Raw genomic sequence first — 17,247 nt, forward strand, 5'->3', positions numbered from 1 at the left:
GAGGAGAAAGGGGAAGGGGCGGGTTGGAGGTGCCAAGCATTGGAGAACAGGTCCGTAGGAAATGAGCTCATTCTCTCAGGCTCCTGCTTGCTTTGCTGCTTCAAGACAAGGGACAGTGTGTGCATAGGTCGGGGCTATTCCTCTGCAGGTCTGTTCCCTGCACTCTGGGGGAGGAGTCCGTTCTAGCTTGCCCCTCTGCCTCCATTCCCCAGAAGTCAGGGCTGGCACCCCTCCCTGCGAGCAGGTGTGGCTATGCTATCTGACAGCTAAGGCACTGGCCCACAGATCTGCGCTCAAGATGAATGCAGGTGAATAAAGGTACATGTGCATGTGAGAGGAAGAAAGGATGGAGAGGCTGACCGTCATGTTCCTGCCGAGCACACGGGATGCTTGGGTTTTAAAAATATACCTCCCCACCCCGCCCAACACAAATACACAACAGTTATAATCTGAAAGAAAGCACTACAAAACATTTCTTATAAAAGTATTTTTTAATAAATCAATGTATTTCAATGTTGTAACATGATAGCCCAATGCTATATCAAGGTAGCAAAAGTGAAGATTCCTGGTATTTTGATATAAACACTATGAATGACAGTACACTTGCATTCAACTTCACAAGAAATTATCTTCAGGTCCATGAAGATTCTTTGACAGCTGTAACACTTTTCAAACAGTAAAGATGTACATGTATTGAAAGAGAAGACAACGAAAGCCTACTAACTGATCTGGGCTCTAAATCATACTGAAGAGAAAGAGATACAATGGTTGTATGGCTAGCTTGCTGAAAAAACATCTAAATCTTTTAAAGAAAATACAGCATATATCAAAGTTACAGAGTAGCTTACAGAAATGGAGTCATAAGGAGACACACAGATTAGAACCCTGAAGCAGTGAATGTGTTTCTACCCGTTTTGTGATGGAAAGAAGCCATGGATATCGAGTCCTGCAGCTGTCTGTGGTGTTGAATCTCCTCATACACACAATGCTACCAATGGACTAAAACCAGAATTCCCTGCTCTGTACAAATGCTGGTGATGGGTAACTTGCTCTATTGCTGTGGGTCAGAGCAACAGCTGGCTGGATTCAGGCATCAGGACGAGGCTAAGATCATACACCACTGCCTTCTACACTCCTACAGAGTCACACTTTCCAAAGCTGATGCTCCCCTTGTAAGGGTTTAAAAAAAAACCCCAAGGGTATTTAAAGCAAACAGCAGAAACCAGAAGCTTCTGACCCTCTAACATGTATTACTGTCCAACCCACCATGAGAAGTATGTTCACTTGGTGACAACAAAGAGACTCCGTATCATATGTATGTTAATGACCAGATTGTTCATATGGGATTTTTCTTAACAGATTATCAGGTTGAGAATGATTCTTTTTCTCCAAGGGCAAGAAAAAGCTGGCTAAATGCTAGTTAATTAAATCCATTCTCAATTTTGAACTGTAGAGAAGAACCTGACTTGAATGAGATTTTCTAAAGGAAGACATTTCTTGCTCAACCTCAGGTATAATTAGATTATAAGGAATCTCACGTCCAGAATTTTATCTGCTGATTGTTAGTATGGTAATTGGCCTTAGGACACTATTTCTACTAGAACCCTTTACATTATTTTTAAACTCCAAATGCTGCAGATGAAAGTAAATACAACAAATGCAAGTAAATACAACAAAATAACAATAAAATCACTTGTGTGCTGACTTGCTGGATTCTGGTTAAGCAGATGGGATGTTCCTGATATTCACCAAGAAGTGTCTAACTAATGGCTACTGTGTGTGTGTCAGTAGCCCAGGTTTAAATCATATATACTTGAATGAATTAGAAAAAAACTGTACTCCTCACATTATTAAAAATATTACAAGCAAACTGTATCCAAGGCTTTGTACTAACCGTTTGGGGACAGGACTCTCTCTTTTTAGTGAACAAGTCACTGCTAGAGCCTTAGTGTTTTGCCCTCATTTTTAGACCTGAACCAAGTCGACATCTCATTAAGTTCATATATTCCTTTCTTCTGTCAAACCTCTTGAAACAAGCCTTCTGCCCCTAAAGAACTGAGAGTAATTTGTAAAGGCTTTCCTCTCTGGAAACAGAACAGTCGAAAGCATAAATTAGGTTAAGTGGCTTCATTGTCCTCAGGCTAATGCTTATAACCCAAGGTTTATTTTCCCTATGAACAGGGTGTGCTTACGTTGATAAAATGAACCAAAATCAGCTTATGGAAAAGTTAAAAATATAGTTTACTGAAAGATTATGTATCCTCACACAGAGCAATAGCAAACAATCCAATCTAAAAGTTTAAATAAATGTCAATAATTTTAAAACTAACTATATTTTATATGTATATAAAGCTGAAGTCACTGCCTTGGATAGTGTTACACTGCATCCAATATTTTACGAAGGACATTCATTCTTAAGGCAGAAAAATTGAATTTGACATGTAATGACTTGGTTCTTACATCCAAGGGTCAAACTAGGAGTAGACTGGAGCAGACAGATTCCTTGCTAACAAGGATTTACCTGTGGTGACAGTTTCATTCTTAGAGTATGTTACGTAAGAGACATACATTTGAGAGAACATATAAATATGAATCTTAAGACACACAAATATGATTTTTTAACGATTGGTCAATGAGACTAGGCATTCTATTATGTGAAATGACTCCCATGACAAACGCCAACATACTCTTTCTGACATGGTACATAAAAAGTATAAAATATCAAAGAACTACTTTTTGGGGGTAGACATTAGATTCTAGTTTTCAAGGTTTAGTATAAAAGGTAGCCTGAATAGTTAAAAGCAGCTGAATGTCAACTCACTGCTACTTGGAAGGCTACCACTTAGGATATTCCCACACCATCAAAATCCTGTGCAAGGAGGAAATACATGTGTATTAAAATAAAAATGAAGCGCCTCCCCCAATACATGTGCAACATACTTGTCAGTTACTACCAAGAATATCTCGAACGAAAACCAGCTACACTATAGAATGAGTGGCATCAAAGTCAGACAGACGTAAGAACATACCACCCCGCCTAGGTGGACGGATATTTGGGATGAAAGCAGGTGTTCCATGGGCACCTGGGGAGATGTGCTACTCAGAGTGGAAGGGGGTGTGAAGAGGAACTGGACCCAGGGTTCCAAGCCCTCAGGGCTGTGTGCTCCTTCACCTCAGGCCAGTCTGATTCTCTGCATCCTGGTGCCAACAACTTTAACAAAACAAACACAAATCTAAAAGACCATTCTTAAGCAGGTGATGGTGACTATAACTGTTTAAGTACCTTTTTGTGTGCCTATTTATGCCATAGATCTGGCAATTGTCAGAAGTATACAAAGATTACCTGCCTAATTTTTGAAGACATGAAGATTTTCTTCTTTCACTGTGGCAGGAGTCCATGCAAGATTTGTAAACAGCGATACAAGATACTGTAAACATAACTTAACAGAGCTTGTATAAAACAGAAGAAATAAATCCAGATTTACGAGTGGATAAAAAAAACAGAGGGCAGCTTCTTACAAAGTTCTCCCTCCTGTGCCAAGTGATTTTTTTTTTTTTTTTTTTTTGATTACAAATATAATCCTGAGCTGAAAAACTGGGATTTGGGGGAGAGCCATCTTTGCATACAAAATATCTAAAGGATGCTTCTCTGTTTACTTTTCTCTAGTGATATTCGACTGCCAGAGACAGTTCTGAATGTGTGACTTTGGAGACATTTATAGTTTAGTGTGGCGCCCGGGTCTGGAGCCTGCTGCAGTGCTTGCCACGGAAGCGGATGCGGCAGCATCCTCTGCTTCCTCCAGTTCATCCTGGAGTTCTTGGCTGACACTAGACTGCAGGGCTGCGGGCGTGAGCCACTCCTTCGGGAGGCAACTCTGTAGAAAGGGTATACAGGAGCTGAAGTAGGCAAGTCGATTGATCCAGCGAGGAATCTCTTTCCCACAAAGAATCTACAGAAGAGAAAGAGTTCTGTATTAGGTAAGAGAGGTTAAGATTGCCTGGTCCACTGCCAGGGAGTGGAGGGTGGGAGGAGGGGGGCGGCGTACAGAGAAGCCACGGCAGACTAGCCTTCAGTGGTGTCACTCCAGGCTTTTGATAACAAGCAGCTCTTTACTCAGGACCTGGGCTCCCTACTGTTGGCTCCATTCCTTCCTTTCTAAAGAACCTTGTCAAGTTGCTTACTTTTCATATCTGTGAAATCAAGCTAATTTCACTTGGCTCCTTTCTTTGATCTCTGCAACTGCTGTGAGACACACTGAAAAGTACTTTGAACACACAGAAGACGCTTGTTAATACAATATATTATTAGAGTAACAGAAGCCCCAGGCAATTGGAAGAGTCAATCTTGGATATTTTCCTATTTGTGAATTCTTCTTTTTCACAGATTCTTTTTGACTTTCCCCTTTCCTCCAGTGTCTATCACTCCATTTTTCCTGGTCTACATTTTACCCCTTTACTTCTGTCCCTGACCCACTTGTTTCAAGGAGCTCATCCTGGTCCAGAAAAAACAGCCTGGGTGATAAGAGTGTCTCAAATTAAAAAAAAAAAGTGTGAGCCAGGCGCGGTGGCTCACACCTGTAATACCAGCACTTTGGGAGGCTGAGGCCGGTGAATTACGAGGTCAGGAGTTCGAGACCAGCCTGGCCAGTATGGTGAAACCCTGTCTCTACCAAAAATACAAAAAATTAGCCGGGCATGGTGATGCACACCTGTATTCCCAGATACTCGGGAGGCTGGGGCAGGAGAATCACCTGAACCCGGGAGGCGGAGGTTGCAGTGAGCTGACATCACGCCACTGCACTCCAGCCTAGGCAACAGAGTGAGACTCCGTCTCACACACACACACGAAGTGTTTTCCCAGATGACGACCTGGCTCTGTGACTCCTCTGCAGAAGCAAGCCTAGAGTCAGACAAGGCATGGAAGCCTGGCCATGCTTCAGTCTGAAGACACTAGCAGGATAGAAACAAGTGCCAGGAGGAATCCCTCCCCGCTGATGATCTGCTGCTTCTATAGTTGCCCACTTCCTGTCCTTATACTGTCCTTAGGACTCTTGAACCCTTCCCCCCACTCCTATCTCAAATGGTAAGAACTGGGTCTTTTCTGTGCCCCTAACTTTATTCTTTATTATCCTTTTTCTCTTGTGCAGACAATGGACTGGGCTGCCGTTCATGCCCCACTGCCACTTTGTTGTTTTTGCCTCCAATTATACCAAAGATTATGATCATGTGATCTCCAAGTACCATCTTAGATATTTGCATATCTTAGGTAATAACTTTGGAAAGAGGTTTCACAGTACCTTATGTCTAAAAATTAGCTAAAATTTAATAAGCTGGCACCTATAATTATACAACGTGTACCTTTTCTCCCTAAAAGTTTAGCCCTACCTCTTAATGCTTATTACATTTATTTTAAATAGTATGTCTCTATCTTAACTATAGGGAAAGTCAGAGGGTCTCACTTGAGGGAAGGTAGCATGTGCTAACCACTTTTGATTACCAAGCACCTATCACACTGCCTGTGAGTAGAGAGAGGTAGACACTTAAAAATATTTCGGCCCAGCGCGGTGGCTCACACCTGTAATCCCAGCACTTTGGGAGGCCGAGGCGGGCAGATCATGAGGTCAGGAGATCGAGACTATCCTGGCTAACACAGTGAAACCCCATCTCTACTAAACATACAAAAAATTAGCTAGGCGTGGTGGTGGGCACCTGTAGTCCCAGCTACTCGGGAGGCTGAGGCAGGAGAATGGCGTGAATCTGGGAGGCGGAGCTTGCAGTGAGCCGAGATCGCACCACTGCACTCCAGCCGGGGCGACAGAGCAAGACTCTGTCTCCAAAAAAAAAAAAAAAAAAGTGTACATGAGGCCAGGCATGGTGGCTCATGCCTGTAATCTCTGTACTTTGGAAGTCCAAGGCAGGAGGATTACTTGAGACCAGGAGTTCAAGACCACCCTGGGCAACATAGTAAGACCTTGTTTACACACACACAAATTTGCTGGGTATGGTGGTGTGTGCCTGTAGCCTCAGCTACTTGGGAGGCTAGGGCAGGGGGATTGCTTGGGCCCAGGAGGTTGAAGCTGCGGAGAGCCAAGACTGTGCCACTGCACTACAGCCTGGATGACAAAGTGAGATTCCATCTCAAAAACAAAACAAACAAAAAAGTATGTATATCAACTATATCTGCTCTTAAAAACACTGCCAAACAGGCCGGGCAGGTGAGGTGGTATCTTATGCCTGTAATCCCAGCACTTTGGGAGGCAGAGGTAGGTGGATCACTTGAGGTCAGCAGTTCGAGACCAGCCTGGCCAACATAGTGAAACCTCATCTCCACTAAAAATACAAAAATTAGCCAGGTGTGGTGGCACACACCTGTAATCACAGCTACTCAGGAGGCTGAGGCAGGAGAATCGCTTGAACCCAGGAGGCAGAGGTGGCAGTGAGCTGAGATCGTGCCACTGCACTCCAGCCTGGGTGACAGAGCAAGACTTCGTCTCACCAAAAAAAAAAAAAAAAAGCGCTGGCAAACAAATATTACATTGTACTTTACACCTGGGACATATTTAGGGCTATCTGCCTATTTAGAGGTTAATCATGTAACTCATGACTAAGACTATTTAGTTAATGTGATAGCGACTGTTGCCTATTCAACAGCCATTTCCCTCATTCTCCTTCCCAAGTCCTAATTTCATTCAGTAATCTACCCTCCTCCATATATCCATGTGCTACAGGTGAAGCTGACTTCATTCCAACCCCTGAGGGTGTGGCTTGATTAGCCTACAACAGAGTTCTATCTATCTATAGCCACCTGGTTTTGTAGATAGTTTTACTGAAACACAGCCGTGTCTATTGGTTTATGTATCCCCTATACCTCTTAGGCTACAATGGCAGAGGCAGAGTTGGGACTATGAATAGTCCACAAGCCTAAAATATTTATTATCTGGCTCTTTCAAATAAAAGTGTACCAATCCTTGGTCAAGCCATTTATTTATTGTTTGAGATGGAGTCTTGGTCTGTTACTGAGGCTGGAGTGCAGTGGCACAATCTGGGCTCGCTGCAATCTCCACCTCCCAGGTTCAGGCGATCCTCTTGCCTCAGCCTCCCGAGTAGATGGGATCATAGGCATGTACCACCACACCTGGCTAACTTTTGTATTTTTAGTAGAGACGGCGTTTCACCACGTTGGCCAGGCTGGTCTCAAACTCCTGACCTCAGGTGATCTGCCTGCCTCAGCCTCCCAAAGTGTCGGGATTACAGGCGTGAGCCACCGTGCCCAGCCAAGCCAATGTTTTTAAAACTTTGAGTCATGACCCGTTAGTAGGTCATTTAGCATTGCTACCTGAATTTTTAAAACAAAACACATTGTAGGTAGCGAGGTAACCATGACACATCTTAGTTACATGCCTGTGTGTGTGTAAACTGGGTCACAATGCAAAATGTATTTCTTAGGTGGCTAGTGATCAAACAGTATTTGCTTTATATAGCAAAATGAAATTTTGCATTTAAGCTCCAATCCAGCAATCCCTCTTCTAGAAAATCAAGCGTACACATATAGTGGTAAAAATAAAAAGATGTACAGGGTTATTCATTACAACACTTTTTGTAACAGCAAAAGACTAAAATTAACCAAGTGCCATTAACAGGTTGAATAAATTATGGTACATCCACACAAGGAAGACTATGCAGCTAAAAAAAGAAGTGAGGAATATTTCTATATACTGTTACAGAATGTACTCCAGGATATACTATTAGTGAAAAAAGCAAAATGGAGAAAAGCATATATAGGATGCTCCCAAAATATAATAGTGGAACAGGCAGAGAATAAAATTTATAGACATTCCTGTTCCAAAAGGGAGAAAATGGAAGGAAGAAAGGAGTTACTAGTCCCAAACAATTCTGGACTCCAACAGGGCAACGTCCATTAGGTTTCAAGGCCTGGGAATAATCTTCTATGGCCCTTGGCTCTGCCATCTGGAGATTCTATCCTCTCAATCATCCTTTTTCTCCGGCCAATTACCTGCCTATAGAATTTTGACAGTCAAAGCATCTTCTTTAATTTTGTCCCCTCTCTGTCTCTTTCAGTCCAAGCTGGCAGTGTTTCTGCTAATATACCATTCTCCAAACATTGTGGATCTCTTGCATATGTCATGGGATTGACTCCATTAGAAAAGATGTTCCTCCACAGATCTTTCCTGAATAATCCCATCTCCATTCTTGGTTTCTGTCGAGATGGTTGAGATGATCCACGAGTCACATATTTAATTTCTTCAGCAGTTAAAGGTGGGGGTGGGGGGAAAGGTGGTCCAGTCATGCCCTTGGCTTTCTCTGTAGCATCCTTTCCTAATAGTGACGCTCCTAATTTCTCATCTTTTCTCATCTTGTGCAATCTAGATAGGCTGAAAAATTTCCTAAATCATTAAATGTTGATTCCTTCTTGTGCTTTAATAGTTCTTCCCTCTATTGTTGTTCTCACATTTTACTATAAGCAACAAGGCAGGCTGCACCTTCTACACTTTGCTTGGAAATCTCCTCAGCTAAATATCATAACCACACAGAAATAAATTCCAATTAACTGTAAAACACATGAATTTTACTGTATCTATTAAGTCACAATCTAAAGATGAAAGAACAACAAAAAACCTTAACCTTCTATACTCATATTGGTGGTGCTTATGGTAACACTATTATTCTACAGCTGTTTCAGGTACAGAGGAGTAAAACAAATGAGCAATTATGTTTCTTGTTGCTGAGAATTGAGATTTCTGACATGGGATAGATAAAATGTAGCTATCTCACTGATGAGGTTAAGTAAAAATTCTGTAGCCCAGATGTGTAGTAGAAACTTCACTATGAACCTGTAAAAAAGTCCTAGTTTCATCTACTGGTGGGGGTGAGGAGCTAGAAACAATTATCAATTCAGTAGTAGTGAGCGACCTGAATGCCCAGATAAAAGTTTCTAAATTTGCTATTAGAAGGAAACAGTTCTGAGGTAGAAAATATGTAGATGAGCCTGGAATATCTTGTCATACCAGATAACAAAAGGCTGTAGAAGATTACTGGGGACAAATCAAAAGACTTATGAGCCAACTTGAAGAGGCTCCCATGCATCAAAGATGGGACAAAAACAGTCATTACACTGATCCGAAACGTAAAATACTTTTAAATCTGGGGAGGAGATATTCACGATGCTAAATTTTCAAAACAAAAAATATTTTGTGGGGAGAAAAAAACCACTTAGAGAATACTAGGGAACTGTGTCAGGGATGCCCAAGACCCAGTTTTTCCACCTCGAGATTTGATGATTTTAGAGGACTCATAGGACATAGCATATAGCTGTATTCACAGGTATGACTTATCACAGCGAAAGGGTATGAAACAAAATTGGCAAGCGAAAAGGTGCATGGGGTAAAGTGTAGAGGAAAACAGGTTTCCACTCCAGCCTGAAAACTTAGTTTGAGTTTTTGTTTCAGAGGGACTACCTGAAGACAGTCAGTTCCATGTTGGTCCATGACATCAGGTTATCAGCCTCACGACTGTGGATGACATCTGGAGGTGTTCCGTGTGGGAAGTGCAGGAGCTGAGGCCACTCCCTGCTCTCATAGGTTTCAGCACAGGCTCAGCAGGCTGTTTGAATTCAAAATGCTTGCAGCATCTTAAAAAGGTAGCATGGAAGTTTTTAGGAAGAGGGGAAAGGCAGTATTGAAAAACAAAGATGATCAGTCTTTGCCTCCTTTGAGATTCCCTAGGTGCCAGGGTTTGTTTTTTGTTGTTGTTACAAAATCAGTATGTCCCATTTAGCAGTCATAGCTTCGCATTTAAAAAATTGTCCTCTACTCTCATCCAGACCTTTTGTCTGGAAGCGATATATTAAAGCGGGACAAAAGTTTTCACAGAATTTTTTTTTTTTTTTGAGACAGAGTCTCACTCTGTTGCTAGGCGGGAGTGCAGTGGCACAATCTCGGCTCCCTGCAACCTCCCCCTCCTGTATTCAAGGAATTCTCCTGCCTCAGCCTCCCGAGTAGCTGGGACTACAGGTCCGCGCCACCATGCCCGGCTAATTTTTGTATTTTTAGTACATCCTGTTGTACATCCTGTTGGCCAGGATGGTCTCGATCTCTTGACTTCGTGATCCGCCTGCCTGGGCCTCCTAAAGCGTTGGGATTACAGGCATGAGCCACTGCACCTGGCCAGAAAATATTTTTATATAATGTAACCAGAAAGACATGCCATTTTCAGAACTGGTCAGAATTAAATCCTGAATTTTCAAAATATTTCAAAATGGTTTTAGAGAGCCACTCACTGCTTTCCTCCTGATCATTCATTTAGTAAGTGGCCTATAGCATCATTCCATTTCTGGAGACAGCTGCATTTAGTAATCAAACTGCCTTACTAAGGTGTGTGCACCAGTAGAAAGGTAGCAGAGTAGTGGCAAACTGGTAAGTCCACTGTTGCAAACGGCAGCTAGTCCAGAAGTCCCAAGTAAACACAGTGAAACTTTCCTAAGAGGTGGAGAGTAAGATGGGTAGGCACAGGGGTCACAGTCCTAGTGATATGCTTTCCCCTCAACACGTAGCTTTTGTCAATAATCCCAAGTTAGGAATGTAATCAGTCCCTGTATCAGAAATACAGAACAGATCAGCAGTTCGACTTCGTATGGTCCCACCAGAGAAGCCGGTTCCCATGGACACCTGTGATAATCCACGTAGTTCCATCAACATCCATTTTTTATAGTGAAGAGCCCCACAGAGGGGTATCCTGAATCTGCCTTGATCCCCAAATAGAAGTCGTCTTCCCTGAGCCTGTATCTCTTTCAGTTTAACACAGCTTGTGCTGAGACTGAAATAGTGTGTAGGAGGCAATGTCAAGTTTTAGCTCAAGCGTCAAGTCCAAGCAACTAGGATCTATGAATTCAGGATTCCAAAATATGCCAGAGACTTTTCTTTGGCAGCAGTAAAGCTGAGATGCTGAAGGGCCAGTCATGTTTCCAAGGCCAAGCAAAAAGCAAAGCTTTCCTAAGTGCTTTCTAAGACCCACTCAAAATTATGCACATCAGGCTAGAAAATCACCAGCCTCCAGGGTCAGACATCTGAGTTTACATGAGCTCACTTGCAATTAAAAACCGCTTTCAAAATGTTTCGAAGTGTATGTCTTCCTTTTTCCAGAGGCTCCAATGGGCAAAAATCATAGTAAATATCATCGGCTGTGAGACATATTTTGCTTTCAACAAAGGATTTAAATTTCCGTCTATCCTACAGCAGCAAAAAGCAAGGAAGTTGTGTCCCACTAACAACTTCTTTGCAGCATTGCCTTACTGAGCTAATCCCCCTCGCATCTGCGACATTACAAGCATAAAACATTTTACACCAACTTCTATCGTATATCCATAGATGTAATAACTGCAAAATACAAGGCCATTAACTGCCCCCGCTACCCCACCCTGGCCCGGCACCTTCCTCACTGCAGATGTATTCGACCCCTGGCAGTAAATTTAGCAAAAGGTTTACTATTACAGTTGCGGAGGAGACCCTATCTGGAATGGGGTTGAGGGCGTGCAGGTAGGCTAACAACTGAAGGATGTCCTCTGCCCTTTTTTACCTTGCTCCAGCCCTGAGAACTGATTCAACCTTTTTTCCTCCTACTTGTGAGGAAAGAGTGCCATGAATGTTTAACATTTTTGGTCCAACCAAAGCTCATCTTTGGGAATTTGTGGGCCTTTTTTCTTTCTTCCGGGAGGAGAGAACAAAAACTGAAGGTATTACCTGGGCTACACTTCTTTTTTCTCCTCACTGTAACCAGCATGGCCAAAAGTAGCCAGGTGATCTAGTGAGTCAGTTCTCCTGGAGTTGGATCTATCATTTGAAATTCGACAGGTAACTTTTACCTTTCATAACAGGCAACAGCTCAGCTGCTATTTCATATCATGGATAACTCCACAGCCATCCAGACATCAAAGGTTTTCCATACCTCTACCCATTTCATCCTTTCTTTTCTCAGTCCTTTTTTTTTTTTTTTTGAGACAGAGGCTCCCTCTGTCACCCAGGTTGGAGTGCAGTGGCACGATCTCAGCTCATTGTAACCTCCACCTCCTGAGTAGCTGGGATTACAGGTGTGTGCCACACACCAGGCTAATTTTTTACATTTTTGGTAGAGACGGGGTTTCACCAAGTTGGCCAGGCTGGTCTCAAACTCCTGACCTCAAGTGATCTGCCCGCCTCAACCTCCCAAAATGCTGGGATTACAGGCATGAGCCACCGTGCCTTGCCAGTCCTTCTGTTATATTTCTGTGAGTCAAAGGTCTCCAAAACTGCCCCGTTTTGGTGATTTGCTAGGACTCAGGAATCAGCATAGCATACTCATGACTATGACTTATTACAACAAAAAGGTACAAAACAAAATCAGCAAAAGGAAAATATACCTGGGGCAAAGTCCAGAGGAAAGCAGGCACAAGCTTTAAGGATCCTCTCCTAATAGAGTCAGGTAGGATGTGCATGCTTAATCCCCCCAGCAATGGTCTGTGACAACATATGTGAAATGTCTACCAGGGAAGATCATTACAGACTCAGAACCCGAGACTTCTATTGGGGGCTGGTCATGCAGGCGTCCTCTGCCAAAATCCCAGAGTCCCAGAGGGAAAGCAGGTTTTCAGCATAAACCAAATTAGTTGTACAAACAGGTTAGGCAAAGGGAGCCACTCTTCTCAGTTCTGGGAATGATGAGAACCTTACAGAAGTCCAAGCTCGCAGATGCCAGCTCAGGACCAATCCTGCAGGCAGGCCTTTCTAAGGACAGCAGTTTTAGGCCTATGATGGTAGTTAACTCTTCTGTATAGGAACCAACTTGTTTTTTGAAAACAAGTAAAGGGGGGGAAAAAAGCATCTATCTTGCCCTATCACCCAGGCTGGAGTGCAGTGGTACCATCTTGGTTCACTGCAACCTCTGCCTCCTGGGCTTAAGCCATCCTCCTACCTCAGCCTCCCAAGCAGCTGGGACTACAGGCACACACCACCGTGCCTAGCTAATTTTTGTTATTTTTTGTAGATGGGGTTTTGCCATGTTGCCCAAGCTGGTCTTGAACTTGTGTGCTCAAGCAACCTACCCACCTCAGCCTCCCAAAGTGCTGGGATTACAGGCGTGAGCCACTGTGCCCAGCTATCTTGCCTTTTCTATGGGGAATGTATCTCAGGGTGACCAGCTGTATGAACTTTTGTTTAGACTTGGATTCAAACTAACCGTTAAAAAATTATGACAATTGGGGAACTCTGAACGTTGTTTATTTGGATAATATTAAGAAATAGTGTTAATTTGTGGAGTGATAACATAATTTTAGGAGTTAATTTTAGGAGTGATGACATAATGTGGTTATGTTAAAAAGAATCTTTATCTTTTAGAGATACAGAGTGAAATATTTATAATTGAAATTAGGCCAGGTGCAGTGGCTCATGCAGGTAATCCCAGGATTTTGGGAGGCTGAGGTGGGAGGATTGCTTGAGTCCAGGAGTTCCAGACCAGCCTGGGCAATATAATGTAACTCCATCTTCACAAAAAATACAAAAGCTGTACATAGTGGCATGTACCTGTAGCTCCAGCTACTTGGGAGGCTGAGGCAGGAGGCTCACTTGAGCCTGAGTTCCCAGCTGCAATGAACTATGATCACATTACCGCACCCCAGCCTGGGCAACAGCAAGACCCTGTCTCTAAATGAAATCTGGGATTTGTTTCAAAACAATTTGCGGCTGGAGTGGTATCTAAGTTACAGTTATATAGGGGCTCACTATATTATTCTACTTTTATATGTTTTGAATTTTCTACTGAAAATATTAATTTTACTTATTTTTTTCAGATGGAGTTTTGCTCCTGTTGCCCAGGATGGAGTGCAACAGCACCATCTCTGCTCACTGCAACCTCTGCCTCCTGGGTTCAAGTGATTCTCCTGCCTCAGCCTCCTGAGTAGCTGGGATTACAGGTGCCCGCCACCACGCCCAGCTAATTTTTATATTTTTAGTTAGAGATGAGGTTTCAACATGTTGGCCAGGATGGTCTTGATCTCTTGACCTTGTGATCCCCCGACCTTGGCCTCCCAAAGTGCTGGGATTACAGGTGTGAGCCACCATGCCTGGCCGAAAATATTAATTTAAAAAAGACATTTAGATTAGACGAGTGGCATTTAGTAATGGTAATGCCAGTCCTTTTGCTAGTGAGAGGTTCATAATTAGGCATCTGACACAATTCTGGCTGTAAAACATGGCTGCTTTTGGAAGGGTAGGGAAAAGGGAGTTCCAGAAAGAGTTCCACTGTTTCCAAAGGGAGAGAGACATGGTCTTTCTCTGGTGGTTGTGTTAAAATTGTTGCCTCTATCTGAAACCATAAAGGGAGCTGGCCTGCCGGTGGGGCCAACATCCCAAGGATGGCAGCTTAGAGAAATGAATAAAGACCTTACAGCCCCTATGACACTCACAGTTGAGACACTGACCACATTGGAATGGAGCCTGCCTTATTCTGGACTTGTTTTGTAAGATAACGTTTCCTCAATGTTTAAGCCACTTAGCACCCAATTCGAAGGGACCTATCTTGCAGAGTAGAGGCTGGCAAACTTTTTCTGTTAAAGGTCAAACAATAAATATTTTGGGCTTTATAGGCCATAAATCTTTGCTGCAGCTACTCAACTCTGCCACTGCAGCCGGAAAGCAGTCAAGGAAACAGGTAAACAAATAAGCATGGCTGTGTTCTAATAAAACTTAATGAATCTCTCTGGTCTTAGCCACAGAAGCAAGGTGACGAAGGCAACATCATCGTTTGGAAAGCGTCGCAATAAGACGCACACGTGCCACTGCTGTGGCTCTAAGGCCTACCACCTTCAGAAGCTGACCTGTGGCAAATGTGGCTACCCCGCCAAGCGCAAGAGAAAGTATAACGGCAGTGCCAAGGCTAAAAGACAAAATACCACCGGGACTGGTCGAATGAGGCACCTAAAAATTGTAGACCGCAGATTCAGGCACAGATTCCGTGAAGGAACACCACCTAAACCCAAGAGGGCAGCTGCTGCAGCATCCAGTTCATCTTAAGAATTTCAACGATGAGTAATGCAATAGATGTTCCGGTTAAAAAAAAAAAAATTTATGAATATTAAAGTTTGAACTTTACATAATTTATACATGTCACCATATAGTACTCTTTTGGCTTTTTTCAATCCTTAAAAAGAATGTAAAAACCATTTTAGCCTGCAGGCTGTACAAGGACAGATGACACGCTGGTGTTGGTTCAAAGGCCAGGCTATAGTAGTTTGCTAATCCCTGCTGTAGAGGAAGCATCGGAACTGATAACATTACGGTGTTAAATGACAATTCTTAGAATTTTTAAGAACAATATTAACAGAAAAGTACATATATCAACAATCAATTATTAATATAGTGATGATTTTGCTTATTTGCAACTGGTTATGACATACGTCCCCACACTATGTTGTCAAAGATATAAAAGCATACCAGTTTTACTAAACTTCATTAGAATGCCTAATATTAATTTGCTTGTCTTCGTTATATGGGAGTTGCATCTATCATTTCAAATTCCAAAGGTAGCTTTTACAGTTCACAATCGGCAAGAGCTGATATTTCCATTTAATGGAATATATCCCATATTTTATTAAAATAGCTCCTTATCCCTCACTATCCAGAATTCTAGTTCCAGCACTGCCACCAACAGGCTAGGTAACCTTGGGTCAAGTCACTTAACTTCTGGGTCTTCCAGCTTAACAATTCAGCGCTAGGCCAGGCGCCGTGGCTCATGCCTGTAATCCCAGCACTTTGGGAGGCTGAGGCGGGCGGATCACTTGAGGTCAGGAGTTCGAGACCAGCCTAACCAACATGGAGAAACCCTGCCTCTACTAAAAATACAAAATTAGCCAGGCATGGTGGCGGGTGCCTATAGTCCCAGCTACTCGGGAGGCTGAGGCAGGAGAATCGCTTGAACCTGGGAGGCAGAGGTTGTGGTGAGCCAAGATAGTCCCACTGCACTCCAGCCTGGGTGACAAAGAGCAAAACTGCATCTCAAAAAAAAAAAAAAGAACAAACAATTCAGCACTCATATGGGGAAAAGCATAAAAACTGTGGCCTAAAAAGATGGCTCCAGGGACATCTAGAATTGCTCTTTGGGCCCCAAATGCAAAATGGTTTTGGGGTTAGACCAGGGCTGATGTGGTGGTATAGATGCTCAATAACGTTCTTAATGTTTTTGAAGGACAGAATAAATTAGAACCAGAGGAAGTAATGATAAAATATAATAAGCACTGGAGTAAGAAGTCCGGTCTAGTCTGAATTCTCTATGACAATCTTCTTTGATAAGTCATTTTCCCAATTGGGGTCTGTTTCCTTGTCTGAAAAATAGAGTGGATTAGGATGCTGTCTATTTCTCCACTAATTTTAGCACTCAATAGATCTTTGAAAGCATTCCATACAAATGTAATGCCTGGGGTCAAGAAAGCTCAGAACTACCTTCCCCCTGCCTGAAGACTGACTAGGTCACTTCTACGGTACTGATGCATCCGCTAGACTAGAGTGTTTCTTGAACCTTCACGTTCATGAGTCATCTGGGGATCTTGTTAAAGTGAAGATTTGCATTCAGTATATCTCTGGTGGGGCAGAGATAATACATATCTCACAAATTACTAGGAGATGCTGATGCTGCTGATCCATGAAACACACTTTGAGTAGCATGGTAACAGTCTGTGAGAGTTGTCTGAAAGCTGTATTGTAGAAGCCATGAGGGAAGTAAAAAGGGCCAAGGAACGAAGCATTTCTGCAGAGGAGGTCACTGAAATAGCAGCTCGTTTTCTCCTTTACACCCTTCACAATTTCTGTGGTACCTAGATGCTGCCACTGCAACCATCTACTAAGAATCAGAAAGCTGGGAAGCTGTTTCAAGTGCCAATTCTCTAGACCTTATTTTATAATCTCTTTAATTTCTTTCCTCCATTTTCTTTTTATAGTTCTTTAATTTTGACCTAGTTTTGATCTTCTGCTTGGGATTCAAGAATTGAGAAGGCAAGTAAGTGCCTATGTGTTATGTTAGCAGAAGAAAATTTCAAGATGGAAGACACGAATTACTTATTAATAAGAGCCAGAAAAAAAAAAAATTCAGCAAAAGAGAAACCTTAGTGGCTAAGAAGCAGAAGTTTCTAGGCATTTACTTTTTTAAAGTGAAAGTTTCAGGTTATAATAAAATAGAGTAAGAAGGGACCATTATTTGTACTTACTC

General features: G+C 42.6%; 2 protein-coding genes across 5 annotated transcripts in view; one reads left to right on the top strand and one right to left on the bottom strand.

The window, feature by feature from the left end:
* Window positions 1–472: 472 nt before the first annotated feature.
* The window catches only part of DESI2 (desumoylating isopeptidase 2), a 56,231-nt gene continuing 39,456 nt past the window's right edge, over window positions 473–17,247 (bottom strand). For all 4 annotated transcript variants that reach the window (XM_016941936.3, XM_016941931.4, XM_063790033.1 and 1 more), the window contains one exon: window positions 473–3,950. In XM_016941936.3, the coding sequence (XP_016797425.1) occupies window positions 3,717–3,950 (234 nt within the window). In that variant the 3' untranslated portion in view covers window positions 473–3,716. The remainder of the gene's footprint in view (window positions 3,951–17,247) is intronic.
* LOC129138230 (large ribosomal subunit protein eL37-like) lies at window positions 14,608–15,100 on the top strand. The gene has a single exon (XM_054674906.2). The coding sequence runs from the start codon at window positions 14,736–14,738 to the stop codon at window positions 15,057–15,059; it is 324 nt and encodes a 107-aa protein (XP_054530881.1). The 5' UTR covers window positions 14,608–14,735; the 3' UTR covers window positions 15,060–15,100.

Source organism: Pan troglodytes, chromosome 1 (genome assembly GCF_028858775.2).
Source record: "Pan troglodytes isolate AG18354 chromosome 1, NHGRI_mPanTro3-v2.0_pri, whole genome shotgun sequence".
Taxonomy (NCBI): Eukaryota; Metazoa; Chordata; class Mammalia; order Primates; family Hominidae; genus Pan; species Pan troglodytes.